General features: G+C 50.0%; 1 protein-coding gene across 1 annotated transcript in view; it reads left to right on the top strand.

Annotated features, from left to right (window-relative positions):
• SAMD11 (sterile alpha motif domain containing 11) overlaps nucleotides 1-20580 on the top strand; it is a gene marked incomplete at its 5' end in the record, with an annotated part of 117522 nt that overhangs the window by 56885 nt on the left and 40057 nt on the right. The window contains one exon of the mRNA XM_084274723.1: nucleotides 8833-8957. Coding sequence (XP_084130849.1) covers nucleotides 8833-8957 — 125 coding nt within the window. The remainder of the gene's footprint in view (nucleotides 1-8832; nucleotides 8958-20580) is intronic.

Genomic DNA, 20580 nt, shown 5'->3' on the forward strand with positions numbered 1-20580 from the left:
GACATCCCTCCTTTTGCATACTGGATGATTTTCTTGCTTTATTGTAGGGAGGGGCAGAGGGTCGGGACAGTTTTATGGCAACTGTATCGATCAGTAAAATTTAATATAATCCCTGCACTTGCTGTGTGATCGTTAAGGGGATGGAAAGCTGGTGAAACATATTTAAAAAGAAATATTTTTCAGGTTTATTTCCTCCCATGCTACTTTCCTGAGTCTCTCTCTTCTATTCCAAACCTTGCATCAATCTCCTGCTTTGCATCCCTTCAAAGGCAGCTGTGCATTTTTGACTGGGTTTTCACAGGTTGCCTTTGATTTGATCATTAGGAAAAGACTTCCCCAGTCTGGTCCAGTGCTAGATTCATTCCCTATTTCCCCAGCCAGCTGCCTTGCAGTTTCTGGAGCTATGCAGTTCTGTGTCTACTGAAAATAACACTCCTTTTTTTCAGCTCAGATATATCTGGAATTCCTGTTGCTGAAGCACCAGGTTGCTTCTTGGTGTCTGATGCCTCCCACTCACACAGTGCCCCTGTACATCACCATGAGAACAGTGGTGCAAAGGGTTAACTCACATACTTGCAAAGTCTGGGCAGGAAAATGGAGCAGAAAAATGACAGCTTGAGTTGCAAACTTATGCTGAATGTCCTAACCCCTGGAGCAGCCTGTTTTGGGCACTGCCAAGTGGTGCTGTAGGAGTGAAAGACCTCTTCTGCAGAGTGACCTGCACTTTTTGTGCCTGATACTGTAGATAGAGAATGTGTTAGGTTGGAAAGGGCCTCTAGGTCATCTATTCCAACCCCTACAGTGAGCAGGGACATCTTCACTCAGAGCCCAATCAAGCCTGACCTTGGGTATTTCCAGGGAAGGGGCCTCCACCACCTCTCTGGGCAACCTGTTCCAGTGATCCACCACCCTCACATTGAAGAGCTATTTCCTAATATCCAACCTAAATCTCCCCTTTTCTAGTTTAAACCATCACCCTGCATCCTACTGCTACGTGCCCTCATGAACAGTTCTTCCCCAGCTTTCTTACAGGCACCTTTCAGGTACTGGAAGGCTGCTATAAGGTCCCCTCAGAGCCTTCTCCAGGCTGAACAACCCCAGCTGTCTCAGTGTGTCTTCGTAGAGTATCAAGCTTGGAAATACTACTGTGTGTGGTCTTGCAGGTCAGAGCAAACCCTGTCTGCCAGCAGGATGGACAGACCCAAAGAGGCACAGAGGGCTCATTCTGGCTCACCCTGTGAGGAGATGGGGGCATGGCATTTGTAGTGAGGCTACTGCTACTGCTGCCCCCTTATTTTGGGGAGGGCTGCAGCAAAGAGGCAGGCAGCTGCTATTGAAGATTATTTAAATTTTGACCGATTTTTCTCCTTCCCTTCTCCCACCCCCTCTTTGCAATCACTCTTTGCAGTCACTTGGAGCAGCGTGTTGCGAGAATCACCAGACCCTGCGGGCGCCTGGCTGCCTCTGCTAGATGCAGAGACTCTGACACTGATTTATATTTTGGTTAATTGTCTCCATCCATTAGTCTCCTCATCCTTCTCCTTGTTAAAGATGCAGTTGCTGCTAATGTCTGTAAATGAAACACATTTAAAAGGCATTGCTCCCGGTCTGAATCGGACTTGGGTTGAAGCTTGAAGCTGGAGAGGATCTCAGGGGTGGGTTGTCTCCACTCCTGTTCCCTATGGGGTCAGGGATAGCCCAGGCATGTGTCAGCACCTCTCTGCTTACAGGAACAGGGGTGTCTGTCTGTCCCATTTGCCTTGTCCCCTCTGTAGGTCAGCCCACGCTGAGTGTGCTGGCAGGGCTGGCTCCAGATCCAGGCTAGGAAGATGCCTTTTAGCAGGGGTAAGGGACTAGTTTGCCGGGGCCATTTGAGTTTGAAGAGAAGTGTCTGGATGCTGGTCAGCTTGAGGACCAGGGGACAAGACAGGACCAGAAGGGGTCTTGGAGCAATTGCTGCTGGCATCGAACACTGACAGTTGGAGGCTGACAGAGCAGATGTTGCTCTAAAGAAGATCATTGTTCCCAGAAGTCAGTCACGCAGGATTGCTGCATGTCTGGTTGCCACAGCCTCCCTGAAAGGGCTTGCTCCTAATTCATTTATATGTCCCAAGAGATGGCCACATGTAGCAAGCTGCTCAGTGCCAGTCCCAGTGATAGACTTCTCCCTCCCTGAGCACAGGTTGTGGCTCATTACCTAGACTAGCTGACGTTGCTCGTGCAGTGGATGCCAGGAACGCCAGCACTGCTGCCTCAGCTGTGGTCCTGCAGCTGCTCCTCTGCAGGCTCCACAGGTGAATCAACGGATCATGGTGGCATCTTGTCCCACACAGGCACCTTCTGTCTGGGTGACGTTCCCAGCAGCTGGTGGCTGTCTCTCTCCTGCACTGCCTTTTCCTGTAAGTGATGCAGCTATCCACTGACCACTGCTGGACCCTTAGGCTGCCATTGCAGGAAGGCTCATCAGAATCACCTGAAAGACACAACCAGCTGGTTCCATTAAACCAGTAAAAGCCAGAGCAGCAATGAGCGTTTGTAGAGAACATCAGCAGCATTTGGGTTTCTTCCTCCAGTGGTAATTTTTGGAGCCATTAGTTACTCGTACCTCTCCCTGCTGCTTTGCAGAGCCAGCTCCCTGTATCAGAGCACTGGAATGTGACTGGGAACTTCAGACTGACAGCTCTGATGTCCTGACTGTGCTCCCAGAGTCCTGCACTGGCGTTCACTGGGTTTGGGGGTGAGGTTTGGGGATGAGGATGACTTTTTGGGTTGTTTTCCAGCCCTAGCATGGAACCTGCAGCAGAACCTGTGGCACGTGCCTCCTGTGCTGTGCTCCCCTGCGGCTCTCCCTTGTTGCCAGTGTACAGTGTTGTCAGAAGTGCCCTCCAAGGCAGCTTTCCTTTCATACTACACTCAGGTAAAGGAGCCATTTGGTCTTGGCCCTTAAAGCTTTGCAGTTGCTGCTTGCACCATGCTGAGTTGCAACACTCAGTGAGCTCTCGGTTGCCTGTGGCTTAGACAAACCCTTATCACACCTTTCCTGTATTCCTGGTAAGTGGATCTGTTGCTCCTGTGCCCTCTCTTCATTAGGATTTGAAAGTTGCTCCATCCCTAGCACCTAGCCACTTCTCCCAGTGTTGCTTTTGGCAGCCAGACAGTGGCAGAATGGGAATCCCATCGGGTGCAAGCAGCTCGCTGAGGCCTGGGGCGTTCTTGTCAGTGGGTAAATGGGCAAGGCAGAGGCAGGGTAGAGATATGCCACGTTCAGTGGGATGGTTACTTCTCCATGCTACAAGGAGCTCAATTATAAGCAGGGCCTTAGACATCACTGCCAGCTTTACTCCTTGGTAACGTGTGTGCATTATGAGGCCAGGTTCATGACAAGGTTCGTGCCATTTGGAACCGTTCTCAGAGCTGTGGAGTTGGCCTTGAGTGAAGCCTATGGTGTTGTTGGGTAGCTGCTGCCTTTCCCTTATTTCTTAGCAGGAGGGATGTCTTTATGAAGATGGGATCTCACTCTTCCATCAGCCTTCATTGTACATTTCTTTGTCACACGAGATCTTTTTTCAACGTCTCACTCCACAGCCGCCAAGTACGATGTGGCAAAACCAGGGCGGTGGAGTCACACTGAGAATGAGCAGCAGCGTATCAGCTGTAATTGAAGGCAGCAACAGGAGTTTATCTTTACTAGACGTGTTTAGATTCACTGTTCAGATAATAGGACAGGGTGAATTTTTGCGTTCTGGATTGAAGTTAAATGTGTATCGAAGTTCAGATGAAAATACCTTCTAGTGCTGCAAGTTCTTCTGTAAAACTGCCCACCAAAATAGCAGAAATACCTGAAAAAAACATGCCTTGTGATCAGAGCTTCAATCATCTGGAGCCACGTATCAGAAGAAAGGTCTTATGAGACTGTCTGTAGCAGCGAGTCACTGCCCAGTTTGACAGCAGGTCAGGATGTGGCCAACAAGCCACGTGCCCTCTGGGATCCCTGCTCAGCTTCCTACCCTGTGTTTTACTGCAAGAGCAGAACTTGCTGCTAGGAGATGGAAGTGCCCAGACAGTCGTGCCTCAGAACATGTTCCCCTGCTGCTTGGAAACATACCTGTATTACCACGGGTCCCCAAACCATTAATTACCAAAACCCATGCAAACTGAACGTTGCCATGGCAACCTGCAAGCCCTACAGAAGGCTATTTGTCTCCTCCTTGACCTTTCAGGAGATCTGTATCTTGCTCAAGCCCCCTTCTCTAATCCGGTTTTTAAAATATAATATTATGGTACTGGAAGGGATCAGACCTGTAATCTGATTGTGTGTGCGTGTGTCAGTGCATGGCCGGGCAGCGCCCGCGGTAACCGGCACCCCGCAGCGCCTTCCAGGCAAGACAAAGGAAGAGCAGAGTGTGGCTCTGAGCACGGGGTGGGATTACTGCCTTCAGCACGCAGATGGGGAATCCTCCACATGAGGGGATTGGAGAGGGCTGCTCCTTCCCACTGAGGTCATGCAAGAGTTGTGAGGACTTCGGAGGGGTTGGTACCACACCGATTGCAGTTTCCCTTTGGTGAGCCTGGGTCCCTGCCTGCACTTGCCTTACTCACTGTGCCGACCAAGCAGCTACATCTCAGGCATCTAAGTTGGGATCCCCAAAGCACATGCTCTGGATCTTCACCTGAGGTCCTGCATGCTGGGTATTCTTTTGCCTGTTGTATCCCCAAGGGAAGAATCTTTAATCCTGCACTGGTCCTGCCTGATGGAGCCCTGAGCCCATGAACTGTTTGCTGGTCCTGTCTACCACAGGGTTACTACGAGCAGGTTTGGTGGTGCGTAAACCCAGAGGAGCAAATAGCCTTTTCCCCAAGAGACCTGCCGTCTTTTGGAAACACCCTCCTGTACTGTGAGGAAGTTGAATGCACAGAGAGCACCCTGTCTCCTGGGCTGGGGGTCTTGTTCCTGCGCTGTGCCACCGGTTCAGGTGATGCTTTGCCCTGCTGGGCTGGGTGCTGCGAGAGCTGTGTCTGCCTGCGAGGTGGGCTCCACTCCGGAGGGGCTGGGCTGGGCCTCCTGCACAGGGTGTGGGCACAGAAAATCCAGAGCTGACGAGTCAGGAGTGAGAAATAGGGGGAATCAGTTAGTGTAAGGGGATGGAAGCAGGGGGAGGGCCAGCCCCTGGGCTGCCTGCACAGGTGTGAGCACTGAGTGGGCACAGGTGTTCCCTGTTTTGCCGAGGCTGGGTGCTGAGGCCAGTGTGGAGGGCAGCATGCGGCTTGTCTCCAGAGGAAGGTGAGTGGTTGCTTGAGTTTTTTAACCACGAAGGAACATGTTAAGTTGTTTCTAGGATTTTTATGGCAAATGGATGAGGTGGGGCTGAGGTAGGTGCTTGCTTGTTTTGTGTTAGTGATGGAGATTTGGCTGAGGTGTTTCCCTTGGGGTTGAGGAGGGTCTGTTCAGGGCTGAGCTGTGAGGGAATTTGGCTGGGCTGGAGTTACAACTTGTGTTTTTGCAACTTTTGGTATGTGGGCTGAGCAGCTCTCCCAATGCTTGTGGTACTGCTGTGTCTTTTGGGCTAAGGAGCCAGGGGCTTTCAGGGCTGGGGGTGCAGTTGCAGTGCCCCAGCCCCAGGTAGTGCACATACAAAAAGCAGGGTGATTTCTGAAGATGGCTGGTAGCTGGGAAAGCCCTTTGTTCTGGCTAAGGCATGGAGCAGCTGGTGGAGTACCCAAAGAGCTTCATTAAATGGCCTTGGGCTGAGAGCAGTTACTTGAACTTTGCTGTGTGTTGGTTCGGAGGGTTTCTGGTGACAATGAGGTGTGTTTGCTGTCTTGTGTGGTCGTGGTTATGTAAGGTGGAGGCGGCAGAGCCAAAGCTGGTGCTTCATTGTGTTGATCCAACAGGGTGGTAGAAAGTCCTCTGTGGACTAAGCAGCTCCTTAGCAAGTAAGCCCCTGATTAGAGGGCCCACCCAGTCACTGGGCTCTGATGGCAGGCGTGGGGAGTTGTGTTTGCTGGGGCCAGCTTGGCTTGCAGCATTTAAAAGCAATGCTTAAAGCTGCTGCCTGCACAGAAAGGTGTCTCAGCTTCTGGTAAGAAGCTCTGGTCACCATTTGCCCTCATCTCATCCTCAGAGAGAGCCCCAGCTGTAAGTGACCTCTTGCTGTGCCAGGTGTAGAACAAGCCCAGGACTAATAGGCAGCCTCTGCTTCAGCCCTCCCATGCAGGAAGGCAAAAGGAACGGCTCCTGGGGACGCTCTGATGTGTTAAAAGCTGCCTCAGCCTCCTCTCTAGGCTTTCTTCCCTTTCCTCTCAATGTCACCTTGGTGTTCGCTTTGCCTTCTGCAAAGGTATTCCAGCAGAGTTGTGTTTTCCTGGGCTCCTGCCTGATGGTGTGGGTAGACTGAGCTGAGCTCAGAGTGTACCAGCCAGCCCTGTGGTGTCTGCTCACATGTGGAGTTAGGACTTGCTAACACACCTTTGCATACCACCACAAGTTCTGAGACCGTGGAAAATCTCTTGTAAGACTTTAGAGGAAGAAAAACACCACTTGTGGTGTGGCAGTGTTTCCTCCTGTGTGGCTCTCCTGGGTGTAGCTTTCCATGGCAGTACTGTGGTGTTCCACACTCGTGCTTTGGAGAATTGAGTCGTGTTAAGGAGTTGCTGTGCTCATTCCCAGAGACAGGGAGAGGCGGTTGTGTTTTAGTGGTGGATAAAACAATTCCTTCTTGCAGCTCTCTCACCGTGTTTACATATCAGAGGTGCTTTGGGCTCGATTGGGATGCGAGACGCTCTGTAAGTGCAAAGATGTAATTATCCCATTTTTCTCTTCCTACTGCCTGCCTTTCTCCCTCTGCTCTTCTGGCTCATCTCCTCCGCCCTTTCCTGAGCATTGTGCTGATGGCAGCGTTTATCTGCATTTGTCCTCTGTCCCTGACATCCAGTTATTGATTGGCATGATTAAAAAGAACTGATAATCACTTCACATTAATCCCATAAATGACTTAAGACACCAAAATATTTGCATAATGCATCTTAAAGGTGGCAGCTAAAAGAGGATAAGACCCAAAACTGCTTGGCACAGGAGAAATGGGCTTCCCACTCACCTGTGGGCTTGCTTAAGAAATTAGCCTTCTGCTTGCATAAGGAGGAATCCGAACTGGTTTAGCGGAGGAAGATGCAATGGGTGCTCAAAGGCTTTGAGATCCGAGCATCCTATCTGGTTGCTGAGACTGGGGGTGGGGAGAGCATGCAGGGGAAGGGTGGGGGGGAGCAGCAGGGAACATGACAGCGGCTGCTGAAATGAGAGTCTGTTTTTGTCTGCTACATCTTGCGAAAATCTGGAGCCAGACGCCCGCTGAAAGTACCTCTGTCTAAAGACTTTCTGTCATAAACTTATCTGATTAGCAGAGAGCTAGACGACAGATTAGCCCCTGCTTCTGCACTAGGGATGGGCGCGCTGGAGCATCTGAGCAGATCTGGTGCTGATAGCCTGTAGGTGGGGGTGCAGCAGGTGGGGAGGAGGAAAGGGGGGGATCAGAGGGGGGATATTTAAAGGAAGATCATTGCTAGGTAATTCTGCAGATAATGCACCCTCCGTGTTGCCCTGCTGGTCCCAGGTGAGGACAGTCTCCTCTGCACCAGTGAGCTGGTGGTCATGTGCTGTGTGTCACAGCAGCACAGAGTGGGTGCCCTTGTCATGTGAGTAGAGGTTGGGAGGGAGCTGTGGACGTGGGAGGGAGGGCAATATTTGTAATATGTCTAATTTCTTTGTGTCTCTCTGGTTCTTCTGGCTGTCACCTCCCATTTAGAAAGAGGAGAGGAGGAAAAAGCCACATTTAGCTTGGGGTGAGCACCTTGCACTAGAAGGCTGTGGGTGATTTAACATCTTCTGCAAACAAACAAAAGGGAGACATTCCAGCATTTCCATTTAGCATCATGGATGTGTTTTAGCCTGTTCTTCCTCTTTGGTGTTTGTGTATCATTTCTTCAAAAATATTTTGCAAGTGGTAATGGTTTGCAAGCAGAAAGCGTTTGCCAGCTGAACTGCAGTATCTGCTACAGGGGATGTCTTTTTGTGTTTGCTTCTCCCTCTCCTTAGAAGGGGGAGAGAGGAAAAAAAAAGACTAAACTAGCCTACTTAACAGTGATCTGATGCAAGGATAACAGGCAAAATAATGCTGAACTGCTCTAATGCATTCTGTTGTCCAGAAAGGAAGAGAGCATTGTTTCAGGATCTGTTAGAATGAAGAGTTGAAAATTAGTTTTGTTAAAGAAATCTTTACCCTCAGCTCTGAGTAATGCTGATGGCTGGGCTCACAGTGCCTTTCTCTCTAAAAAAGAAAAAAGTATTATTCAAATAAATAAAATAGTCTTATGTTCCAACAGTGATGGAATGGAAAAGCTTACTTTAAGAATAAGAGGGTGGCAACTGATAGAAAACTATCAGTTATTTCAGTTCAAGTTTCCCATTAATTCTGGAATAGATCTGCCAATTCCTACACTTCGAGTTTTTCCATCTGAGATGTAAGTTCTGGCCCACGCAAGTTATATCTGGCAAAACTGAAATCAGGAGCTCTGGCAGCTGCAGAATCCTTTATGGGAAATGAGAGTGCTGTTTGGGAAGTGCTTTGCGCTCCGTCTCCGCTCCCCGAAACCGGAGGAGGTTACCTAGGAGCCTGGCAGGGGAGGGCAGGGAGCAGCTTTCTTGCAGCGCAGCTATGTCAGGGGCAAACAAAAGCACCTCGTGTGCACGCACACACACACGCTCAGACACACACCGAAATCAATTACCTGGTGGCAAATAGGATTTCCTTAACTTGGTGCTTTTCTGCTCTGTTGCAGCCGTGATAACGACCTTTCCACTATCATCTCCAACCTGCATCAGAGTCGTCAACTCGTTATGCCAGAGACCCAGAGCCGCTGCGAATTCAAGAGAAACAGCATCGACGTTGGCTTAGGAGCAGCAGGTAAGCAGCTGGAGCAGGTCCTGCTAGTTTGGGTTTGTTGACTTCCCTCCTGTCTCTCATTATGTTTTCTTGAGCAGCTGTTTGTGTTAACGTTTTGGAATGAGCTTTTTAAATTCTGGCTCAAGATGAACGTGGAAAGGATTTCGTGGTGATGTTAAAGTCCTTTTGGAGATCTCAGCCTGGTGTTGTTCTCAAATCTAGTGGTCTGTGTTGAACTGTTGGCAAAGGAGCTTGCACCAGCAAAGAAGTGCAATGTCCCCAGGGTCAGTGTCAAGCGAAGCAGAAAGCCCTTGCAGAGAGCATGGTTTGATTTGTAATTTCATTAATCAGAGGTTCCCCATGCTGCCTGTGTGCCTGCCAGCTCCTTTACGAGCATGTTTGTTCGGTGTTGTAGTGCTACCTGGCTTTTTTTTCCTTCCTTTTTCCTTTGTTTTTGGAAGTTCACCTGGTTTCAACTTAACGTGGCGAAACCAGAAATGCTCCTCTTGGCTCCTGCACGGTGCCTCTCCGGATCTCAGTGAGGGAGCTGCTGGTGGGGATGCTCTGGGGATAGATAGGCATCAGTCAGTGAGTGAAGCACTGGTAAGAAACTAGACATCTCCTTGTTGATTGCAGAATCTAGGATTTGCTTTTAAATGCTGAGGGGACAAAAAACCTGGGAGTAATGCTAGTCTTTGTATTGGGTGACCCCTCTCTTCCCAAGTCAGAATTGGCTCTCTCTGTGCATGTTAGCACAGGCCTTTTCTGAAAACTCGTGGCTTTGTGGTTTTGGTTGTATTTTCTTGTCAGTCATACTATTGAGTGTGTAACTTAAGCTTGGATCTGAAGGGAGCACCACATCTAATACACGTTGGGAATGTCTGTGGAAGATGTTCAGTCATGTGCCAGGTACCTGGTTTGCCTTTTGCATGAGGCCTGATCCCATTCCAGCAAGGTGCCTCCTGCCTGTGGTGAAATTTGTACTGGTGTGGCTTCTGGTGTGAATTTGTCCTGGTGTGGCTTCTCTTGCAGGGAAGTTTTCAGTCCCATGAGTTGTGCTGAGCGGGGGGATTTGTGGTGTGTCTGCAGAGCAGCCATGGGCAGCTCTCAGTCTTTGCTTTCACAGCTGAATCTCCACATTCTCTTCATGATCCAACCTCCACAGCCCCTTTTCCTACACAGTTCTACAAGCCAGACTGGCCAAAGATACATGTTTGTCTGTATGACCTTGCTTGTGTTTGTGTCTTGGGTGTCCCCTATGTTAAAATAGTTTCAAATATTACATGATTACAGGACAACTGCTGGGCTTGATGAGTTTTGCTGGGATGCTCTGAGATCTACAGCGTTCCAGAAACGCATCAGTGTTAAGTGAGAGACAAGGTTAGATGTGGAGTCCTCATACTTAGTTAGAATGTATGTTTGAGGTTCTGGGGCTGCCATATTTTGGATCTTGAGAGGCCCAAAGAGCTAGGAAGAGTCTGGAGTCATCAAGAGCAAGCACATACGCTATCTTCCACATTGTTAAGTGTGATGAAGACCAGTGTAGTGACTGTGAGGTACTGGGAGGTTTGGCATCACAGAAGTCTGGGCTAGTGAATCTGAGAGCTACAGTCCTTTGGAAACAGACTTATGGAAGGACTATTACTGCTGGTCTGTGGTGGTAAAGGAGACAGGGATGTAGTTATGTTGTTAGCAAGCAAAAGATTCCATCAGAAATATTGGACAAGATGCATAATGCCTTCCACTGTTTTTTGAGTACACTGAAGAGGTGCACAAGGCAACCAGAAAGACCCAGAAAGTCGAATTTGCCCAAGATAATAAAGCAAATGCTGTCTGAACCCCAGAGCTCAGCTCTTGTTCTTGTCCTGCTGAACTTCTCTGCTAGAGCTCTATGTCGCTGCCCCACGCTGACAGTAAGGGATAGATGTGGATTATGGGCTACCTCTGAGATTTGGCATGTGAGAGATTTGGGCTGGAGATGGCATACCCCCTGCTAGCATGTGTACTGATGCAAGACACCTGGGTAAGGCCAGCTGACAGCTTAACTCGTGTTTGAAGCGTGCCCTGATGCTGGGCCTTTAAAGGAAATAGAGAATACCAACAGCAGAAAATCTACCAAATGAAGCAAAAACCTGCTCCAGCCAGTGCTTCTCCTCTCCATAAGGCATCTGGAGACCCAGAGCTGCGGGGTAACTCAGGCTTTTGCAACGACAGCAGAAGTAGGTGGCTGAGAGGCGTGTGCTGATAAAATCTAATTGCCCAATCGATTGGCTTCGGAGCCACCGTCAGCTGTGGGAATGATTGAGATATTCTTATGTGTTTGATGCATGTTAGCTGTACCACGCTGCCCCGGGCCCACTGGGGACCTGAAGGTATTACAGAGATCTCTTAATCACAGAGCAAACTTGCATGTGTTGGGTCTGCTCTGCAGCACTCCAGATTTATTACAATTACCACTCGATGATGCGCTTGGATTTCCTGAGGTCCCGGGGGGGTCCTGGGTTGCAGGAGGAGCTGCCCTGTTTGTAACTCTGATCTGTGAGCAGGCTGAGGAACCCACCTCACTGGGTTAGGATTGCACCCATCTGCACCCTCTCACCCTCTTCTTCCTTCCTTCCTTCTTGTCTGGGTTGACTGTTGACAGTATCGTGCCCTCAGACTTTTAAAAATAGTAACCTGCCACTTCTGTGTTCTCCACCTCTCTCTGACTGGGGGTGGAAGCGTTGGTGAACCAGAGCACACTGGTTTCTGCTGTCCCTGGGTAATGTCTGTTCAGGAAATGGTTGTGCCAACTTCAAGTGTGCAAGGGGCAGTTGTTTCCAACAGATGGAAAGAGCAGTAAATTCTCATGGAGAACCAGAGCATGTTGTGTGAAGGGAGGGCACTTGTCTCTACCAGCTCTGTTGCTCTTCGTTGATCAATATGATACCCAGCTCCTCTTTTGAAAGCTGGGTTATGTCTGTGAAGGGGTTATATGCAGCTGCTAGGTTTAATCTCTTCCTATATTTTTGGCCAGTGTTGGACCATTATTTTGATTTTTCTTTCACCCAGGAGCTAGCTAATCCATGTGCTGAGAGGTAAGGCTGGATTTTGGGCAGAGAGGTGCTGGGAGGTGTGCTGCTTCACCTGTGTGCTGACGCTCCTCAGGACTACAGCTGGGGGGAACACATGTAGACACTACCTGGCTTCGGTGATGTGCAGAGCTCCCAGGCCAGGTTAGCTCAGAGACATGAGTGATCTCTCCTCTCCTGATGCTGTGGACCTGAGTTTTTCACTGCCTCCTTCCCTTCTGGTGGTATTCTGCAGTGGAAAATGCTGGAGAATGCTGTCCTTGGTGATAATTAAATTGCGGTCACGATGGGGATATAATATGCCAAATGGAGGAAGAAAGGCAAAGTACATGTAATGGGCTCTGTACTTCCTTAGGAGCACACAGAGGCAGCCTGCCTGGGTGAGATTCAGTAAGAGGCTTAACAACATCTGCAAAGGTAGAGCAAGTCTGCTGAGATGCCTGGGGGGAGCGTGCGTGTGGGAGGGGAGGCGATGAGCCTAATGAGAATATAAAAGTCGTTTCCAAATGGATCAGATAAAGGCAAAGCAGCAGACAGGGTACAGCACTGGCACTACAGAGGGGCTTACCTTGAGAGAGGATGATGGCACAAGGCGCTTTTAATCTTAATTGAGACACACACACACACACACACACAGGGATGAGCAGAGCCAGGGCTGCTTGACAAAATGCACAGTAGCAAAGCTGCTGGTTTGCACATCAAACACGGATTTAGAGCCCCTTTAAGCAGCTAGTGGTGTGTCTGTAAACAACTCCAATCCCCTCTATCCAGTTTGGCTAATGCAGTCTGCCAGGGCACACAAGGGGGGACAGAGGAGGCCTTTGCTCTGGGGCTCACAGGGAAAGTACAGGTCCCTTCTCCCTCGTGCACGTGTGCTTTGGAGTTTGAAAAAGCCCTTTGCAGTAGAGTCCTTGTCCCAGGCCCTAAGTAATTTCCCTCCTCCAAAATTCCTGTTAATTTCTCCTCTTTCTCTCCTCAAACACCCTCTGTTCTGCAGTGCCAGGTTTCATGGCTGTTTGCATGGGTAGAAGTGGAGGGATCGGGCTCACTGGTGCTAGCTGAAGGTTGGTAGATCTTCTCTCTCTTCCTTCTGCCCTTTGTGATTAGAGGGAGTTGGCTTGGTGGCTGAACACTGTCTGAGAAAGGGCACCTGATGGGGACAGGGTGGATGATCAGGTCTCCCTGCAAGCAGTTTGCTATGGTTCTGCATAGAGTATTTGGGACTGCACATATTAAAGATCCCTCCCCCAGCAGTGAGAGGCTTCTCTGGCTGTGGTGTGGGAAGCAGCAGCAGGCCAGCTTTCCAGTCTTGCAGAGCTCCCAGAGAGCCTGGCTTTTTTTTTCTAGTTGTTGTTGGTCAATGTGATGGAGAGGACAAACCCTGAGAGCTTTGGCCTCAGAGGAGGCCACGTATGCTTGGTGCTTTTGCAGTCCTGGAAGATCAGTGTTCATCTACAAGTCTCAAAAACATCCTGAAAGAGAGATCTTTATTTTCTCTCAGCAAGCTTACTTGTTCTTCTGTATCACTGCTCCTGTCTCATCTTTCTACTTGATGCTCTGTTGACTTAGGAAGGGAGAAGGAGAAATCTCAGGAGTGAACTGAGATTTGTGTTTAAAAATTGGTCTTGGAGTTTTTATTGACAAGGCAACACTTGTCACTCACACGTGTGGATCTGCAGCTGAGCAGACTGGTTGGCTCATTTTCTTTGGGCCTGTCCTTGAACTCAGTGTGCCTGCCATGGAGGACACTTGCTTTGGCTGTGCCCTGAGACCTTGAGCTTTCATCCACTAAGGAGTTAATATTGGGGGTGAAAAACAATTGGGATCAGGGATGCTCTAGCTAATGCTGAGAGACAGAATCACAGCGAACGGCTGTTTCCTGAGCGTGTGATAATGAGCTGGGATGCAGACATGTTTTCATTTAACAAAGCCAAACAACAACAACAAAAAAAAGCAGCAGCCTTTATTGAACTGCTGTCTCTTAAATTGAGCAGAAAATCAGCGCCACATGGGCATCTAGGAGTTGTAAGCCCAGCCACCTTTGTTTGTGGGTTTTACCATGAAGGACAGTTGTTTACCTTGCCAACACGAGGGTCCAGGCTCTGTCAGGTGCTGTTCATCTTCATGGCTCAGATCTGGAGCACTGTCCTTTCTTTGTGCTCTGTTTAAGTTCATTTTAATTTCTTCTGAAGCCTTGCTGGAGTGGGAGGTAACCAGCACCCTTTCATAATGCAAACTGAGGTCTTGGAGTTGAAGGAAGGATGGGAAAATCCAATGTGGAAGCAATTCCTTGTGCTGTGCTGCAGCTGAGCTTGCAGTGTAGGTTAGAGCGTTCAGGTTGTATTCTTGGCTTTGTCACTGCAGGAGGAGAAGGAACCAAGGCAGCTTAGTGCCCTGTTCTTGGAGTTCAGGAAGCCTTGCTCTTGGCAGGGAGGTGAAGCCTGCTCCTGGCAGGAAGGTTCTTGTAGGATGGCTCTGCAAGCCCCTTTGGGATGTGCCCTCACTTGTAGGAAAGGTGGTGCTCAGCATGGCAGCTTCAGGAGCTCAGCTTCCTCTGTGCCTGGCATGGAGAGGGCAGGCTGGCCATAGTCAGGACAATGAGTCCTCCACTCTCTGGCAGCTGGATGAGCCTCTGAGCTCGTGGCCAGTGTATGTCACGGCTCTGAAACCGAAATAAACACCGACTCTTTCTTCCTTTCCTTGCAGCTCTGGGAAGAGCAAGATTATCCTGCTTCCAAAAATAACCTCCTCTCCACCCCCTGCTTCCACCTCCTTTCCCAGGTGCCTTACAGGCAGCTAGTAAAGAGCTGAAAACAAATCATCGGAGCGGTGACATCTCACTGATGTTATATATAGAAACCCAGCACGGATCCTAACGGGGCGCCTGACGTGTCCACTCTTGCTTGCTGCCAGGCAGGAGCACAGGGGTGGGAGGCAGTGAGCCCCTGACCCTGCCACAGCCCAGCTGATGCTTTGCACCCAGGGTCTTGACGCTGTTCCTGCGCTGGTGCATGTGTTTATGTTGGTGTCATCAGGTTTGGATGCTGCAGATTCAGTCCCTAAAAGCCTTTGGCTCGTGCTGTGCAGAGGGGGTAAACTGTTCCCCAGCTGGGTGTCTGGAGAGCTGGTGGTGTGACTAGCTGCCCAGGTAGCAGGTGTTGAGCTGCTGCTCTGCTCCTCGTTCCTTCCAAGCCATCAGCAGGGTGCTGCTTTCCAGCTCATGGCTTTGAGACATCTCTGGTCAAAGTGAGGGAGAAGTCCTGCTGAGGAGAAAGGGCTGCAGGCTGTGAGCGTGGGAGAGAGGTGTTGGAGATAATAGGTAGAAATGTTGACCCAGCCTTTTGGATTGACAGACTTGGGAGGAACCCACCAGGAAATCAGAGCTGAGCACAACGAGCCCTGTGCAGTGATGGCCATGGGTCAGGCAAATCTGCCAGGGCAGCATGAGACCCACTGCTGCTCCTGCAGCCCTGCCAGCTCAGCCGTGCCTAACAGCACTGCTCCAGCACTCCTTTCCCTCTGCTAAGCACCTCTGATGACTTTGTGCAGTTATTAGCCATGTCAGTGTAAATCAAGAAGATGGGGAGGGGTTCTCAAGGGTGAAGTTCCATGTGTATCACCCTAGGGAACAGACCCATGCACTAAACTGGAACCTGTCCTGATGATGCCCTCTCCCCAGACACAAGCTTGTGTTCTCAGACCTGGTCAGGGAGCTAGAGGTGCCACATGCTTTACGTTGGACATGAAGAGATTTGGGAGGAGCTGCCCTAGGATGGAGGGCTGGGGCTTGGAAAGAAGCAATGAATGACTTGCTGTGGGCAAGAAGAGGGTCAACTGCCTATTCCATGGACTTTTTTAGCTCTGCACAATCTTTTGGTTCACAATTCCTTTGCTGGTCTTTGCTTTTCTCTTTCCTGCTCTTTTCCTCCCTCCTTGTGTTTCTTTGGTTCTCAAACCCTTCTTTCCTCCATTCTTAATCTAATACCTGTGCCCTTCTTCCTTTCCATTTCACTTCCTCTCTTCAGTCCCCTCGTCCTCCTCCCTGTTCTCCCTTCCCCACCCTCCCTCCATCTCTGGGCTCCTCGGGAAGAAGACAATTTGAAGGCTTTCCGCTCGGCTCTCAGCTGAGAGGCTCCTTCCCTCAAGCCAATCAATGGCAGCCTTTCAGCCCCAGTGGGGCTTGGCAAACATTAGATCAATAAGTTATTAGCACCATTCTGTCAGCTGTAATGTGGAGATTGATCGGGGCCGGGGCTCCTGCATGCTGCCTGGCACTTCCCCAGCCTGATAAAGATGACAGATTAAGGGAATAAGAAAAAGGAATTAAGGAGTCTGGCTGTCAAAGCTGTCACGGGCTGGAGGAGCGCTGGTTTTTTCAGGGGCTGGATGAGTGCAATCGGACATTTAAATGGTGCTAAGGGTGCAGCACCACCAGCAGCTCCCCTGGAAATCACTGCCTTCAGAACTCGCTCTCCTGGAGAGATGCTGGGAGGTGTGTAGAAGGAACAGCCAGGGCAGGTGGTGTAGCTGGGTGTCGGAGGGGATGCCGGGGTGCTGGCGTGGACCACACACAGAAGATGCGGCGCTGAGAGCCCGTGGGGAGTCAGGGATGCTGTCCCTGCTGCGGGGCCTTTCCCTCCCTTTGGTGAGGCTGGGTGTCCTGTGGCATTCCCCAGGGCTGAGGCAGGTCTCTGTGTCCAAGGAATGATGCCAGTTTTCATAGCTCTCTATCACAGGCCTATAAATCGAGGCCAAGCGACCTTTGCACAAGAGATTTGTGGTCGCTCAAGAAAAGCCTGATCCTCACTGGAACTGCCTCAAGTGTTCTGCTTGCACAAGCTGCCCCTTCTCCTCTCTTCCCTACTACAACTCGTTCCTCCCTAGAGCTGGAGGGTGAGTCTCCAAAAGACCTGGACTTCCAGCCCCCCCTGCCAGCCTCATTCTTTAAATCTTTTCTGGAAGAGAGTGGGGATTCACAATTTTGCAATTGCTAAAAAGCCTCTCTGCAGCACATAAAATTAATTCAGATCTCTCTCTTAAGTGCAGTATATCCTCTCCATGAGTGTTTTTCATACTATGAATATTTACCACCTTTCCGTGGCTTGCTGCATGCTGTAAAAATGAATTCTGTGAGAATCTGGGATACAAGAGGATGTTGGTGCACCTTCCCTAATAAACAGCCTCATGATAGACAGACAGACAGGATGACGACTCCAGCATGACCAGCACCTCCCTCTGTTTCACCCCTTGGGAGCTTGAAATATCAGCTGGTCCTTTCAGGAGCTTAGCTCCAGCTAGGAGTGTGTGCAAGGAGGTGGGAAGGAGCAGGGTACTGTTTGCATGGTAGGAGGAAAGGCAGATGGCCAAGTGGTTAGAGCTGAGAAAGGGGATACAGGCTCCTCCTGAAGCCTGGGGAAGGGATGGTTGATGTGATATACATTGGGAATTCTTACACTCAGCTGCTGTCCTGGTGCGTGCTCACACAGCTTTTGTGTATGCTGCAGTTAACTGGGGTTTGGGAAGGGGTCAGCACACTAGACCTGTCTTTGGGGTGCTGCTCTCACTGCAGTGTGGTGAGGTCAGCTCAGTGAGCGATGGGTGCTGAGTTGCCTCCTGGTGCCCTTATCTGCTGTTGGGTGACTGCACAGGAAGTGAGCAGGAAAGAGCAAACCCTTTGATTACTCAATATTGCATCCTCCTTGCTTTGTAGTAAGAGACCAGCAGTGTGTCCCATTCTTCCCTCCCCCTTTGTTTTTCTTCCTGTTTTCCAAGAGCTGCTTGTCTCAGGGAACTTGAAGCATGATGCTTAGGAAGCATGTGCAGCTACCTGGTCTAGGCTAGGGATGGCCCTGAGCCAGGAGTGCCCAGCTTGCTCTGCTGGTTTTACTATTTGTACTGTTAAGGCTGGTACAGCAGCCAGGGAAGGGATGCTTCCTGCCCTGGAGTGCTCACAATCTAAATCTAAATGACAACCAACAAATAGATATAGATGTGGAGACATAAAAGAACAATGGCATAACCCAGTGCAGCAGCCAAGGCTTGAAGCCTGCTGCCTGCCGTGTCCCTCAAGCCATTAAGCTGACCTGCTGGGAGGAGGATGCTACCTTTATTTTGCTGTTGTTTCAACATCCCCTTTATGGAGATACAGTGGTATTTCCCCCTCCCTTGCTAGGACTAACCCTGCCTCATGAGCTGGCTTGCACTTGTATTGTTCTAACATCCCAAGTCCCACAAGCCCACTGCTTCCCTTCCCCCAGCTTCTCTCCAATAATTTTTTTTCCCCTTTTTCCATTCTCGTTGCCCTCAGTTAAATTATGGCCCGTTATTCCCATGACCTTGTGCATCACTCTCCCTTTGTTCCATTGATTCCTGCTGGCAAGGGATGGGGCCGATGTGCAGCCAGATTCCACGCTGCTGTGTGCAGCCTACTGCGTGGCCCCTCGTACGCCAGCCTTTGTTGAGAGCAGCTCTGGGCCTGCTGGGACTCTGCAAGCTGGTGCAGCTTCTCACAAAGGCCCATGGCTGGGGAAGGAAGTCTCCAGGGTCCCAGCAAACCTGTCACATTCAGCACGGGAATGGGCTGAGCAGGGAGGCTGGAGCACCAGCGTTGTTTGGGCAGAGCAGCTCCTCCTGTGGCAGCCTGTTTGTGCCAAAGGAAAGGGGAGAGCTGAATAAACTGAGATGCTGCCAAGATGTTTCAGGCTGGTCGGTGGGAATTGTCATCTCCAGGGTTTCAGTTGGATGGGGGAGTTAAGAGCAAGGGAGGATGTTTTCCTCCTCTTAAAATAATGTGAAAGGAGGTGAAAAAAGGACTCTCCTCTTGTGAGATGTTGGCTATCTGAGCCTGGGTGCTTTCCCATGTAAGTTGGCTCAGTTCTCTGTTTACTCAGGACTTCTGGGTCCAAGAAGCTTTCAGAGCAAAACCAGTGATATGGATAGGGAGCGTGAGATAGGTTTTGATCTCTTCCCTTGTGTCTGTAGCATAGCCCAGTGCAGAAGAACTCAGTGCAGTACCTCAGCTGTAACTGGGACACTCTCTATAGTCCACACATTTAACAAGATTGGGGGGGGGGGACACACAACTTTTGGGACACCTGATACTTTCCATTTCCCCTTGTGAGGTGAATCCCTGTGCTTGGTCACAGGGATGTGGGCTCAGCTCTCACCCTGCTGTTGATTCGAATTGTATCCTTGGTGCATCCTCTCTGCTGCAGGGAGTGGAGATAGAGTCCCTCCTCCTTTGGGGAAACAGAGAGTTAGGTGTTCTAATCTTCCCAGCTGACTTAGGCTCCGAAGTCCTCCCTTCAAAGCTGCTAATGAAGCTTGGGATCCTTAGTTGTGTTGGTGAACATGACTGTTAAGTCACCTGGCTGCGAGGGGCTGAGGATTAGAGGCAGTGCAGGAGTACTGGGCACTGATACTTCCAGGTGACATTCCACCTGTGGGCTCTGATCACCGTCTCAAGTCCAAGGAGCTCTGTGACTAGATAAAGCCAACATTGCCCTGGCTTTTGAACAAGCTTGTTTTATGGTGTCAAACCCGCATCCTTTTCTCTTTGTGGTTGCAAAGACATTGGTACTTGTTGCTGTAGAAGTGCAGCAGGTGAGTGCTGGACTTTCTCTTCCTGGGAAAGAGGAGGGAGAAATCCACTTTGATTTCTAAATCTTTGGAGAAAATACTTGACTTTGTTGCCAAAAAACGTCTCTGAATCACTTCCTGTGCTGCCTTGTGAGGCTAGCAGGAGCCTTGAATGTAATGTAGGACCTGTGTGGGGAACCCAGGGTCGGGGAGGGGATGTGTGGTCAGGGCTGTGCTTCTTTGGTGGCAGTAAGTGATCAGTATGCTTGGGGCTCCCTCCAGCACTCCTTCCTTGTGTTATCGCCTGGCCCCGCTTCATAACAGTGCAGTTCCACTGATAATGTCTTTCATTTTCAGCTTTAATATTAAAAACCACCCTGATTTGGCTTCCTTTCAACTGAAACACTCAGTGGCAGGCAGAGAGGGGAGGCAAAAGCAAGGATCTACGGGGAGAAAATAAGAAAAAGGAAAAGGCCCCCCCAGCTATTCCTCCCCATCCTCTGTCTGCGGTGGAGTGCTGCCTGTGGCAGGTGCCTGGGCTGAGCAAACAGTCAGTTACCTTCTGGCTTTCTGGTCAGTGAGTAGCACTGTATTCTGAATGCACAAACCCTCTCTGAGGGTGGTGAGACACCCAGAAACTCCACTGCCAGCTCGTTTGCAACTCGTGCTCTGTTTTGCTGCTGCTGTGAAGTCAGGAGGAGAAGGACTGGGGTCCCTCCCATCCCAACACCTTCGACCACCCACCTGGCTCCTTGTGTGTCAGTGCAGAGATGGGTGGGATGGATGGCACGGGGATGTAGAGGGATGAGTTTGGAGTATAGGGTCCTGTAAAAGGGCACCTGTTCAGCCATTGTAAGCACTGTGCCAAAGCTCTGCGTGTGGTTTAGGTTGGAGAGAGAAAAGGATTGGTGCTGTGGTATAAATATGTTGCTGTTTAGGTTGTACCCCCAGAATCTGAGAGTTTCCTAAATAAGTATGAGGAGTGACCTGCCTCT

The sequence above is a fragment of the Gallinula chloropus genome (genome assembly GCF_964237585.1).
Source record: "Gallinula chloropus genome assembly, chromosome: 23".
NCBI classification, from domain to species: Eukaryota; Metazoa; Chordata; class Aves; order Gruiformes; family Rallidae; genus Gallinula; species Gallinula chloropus.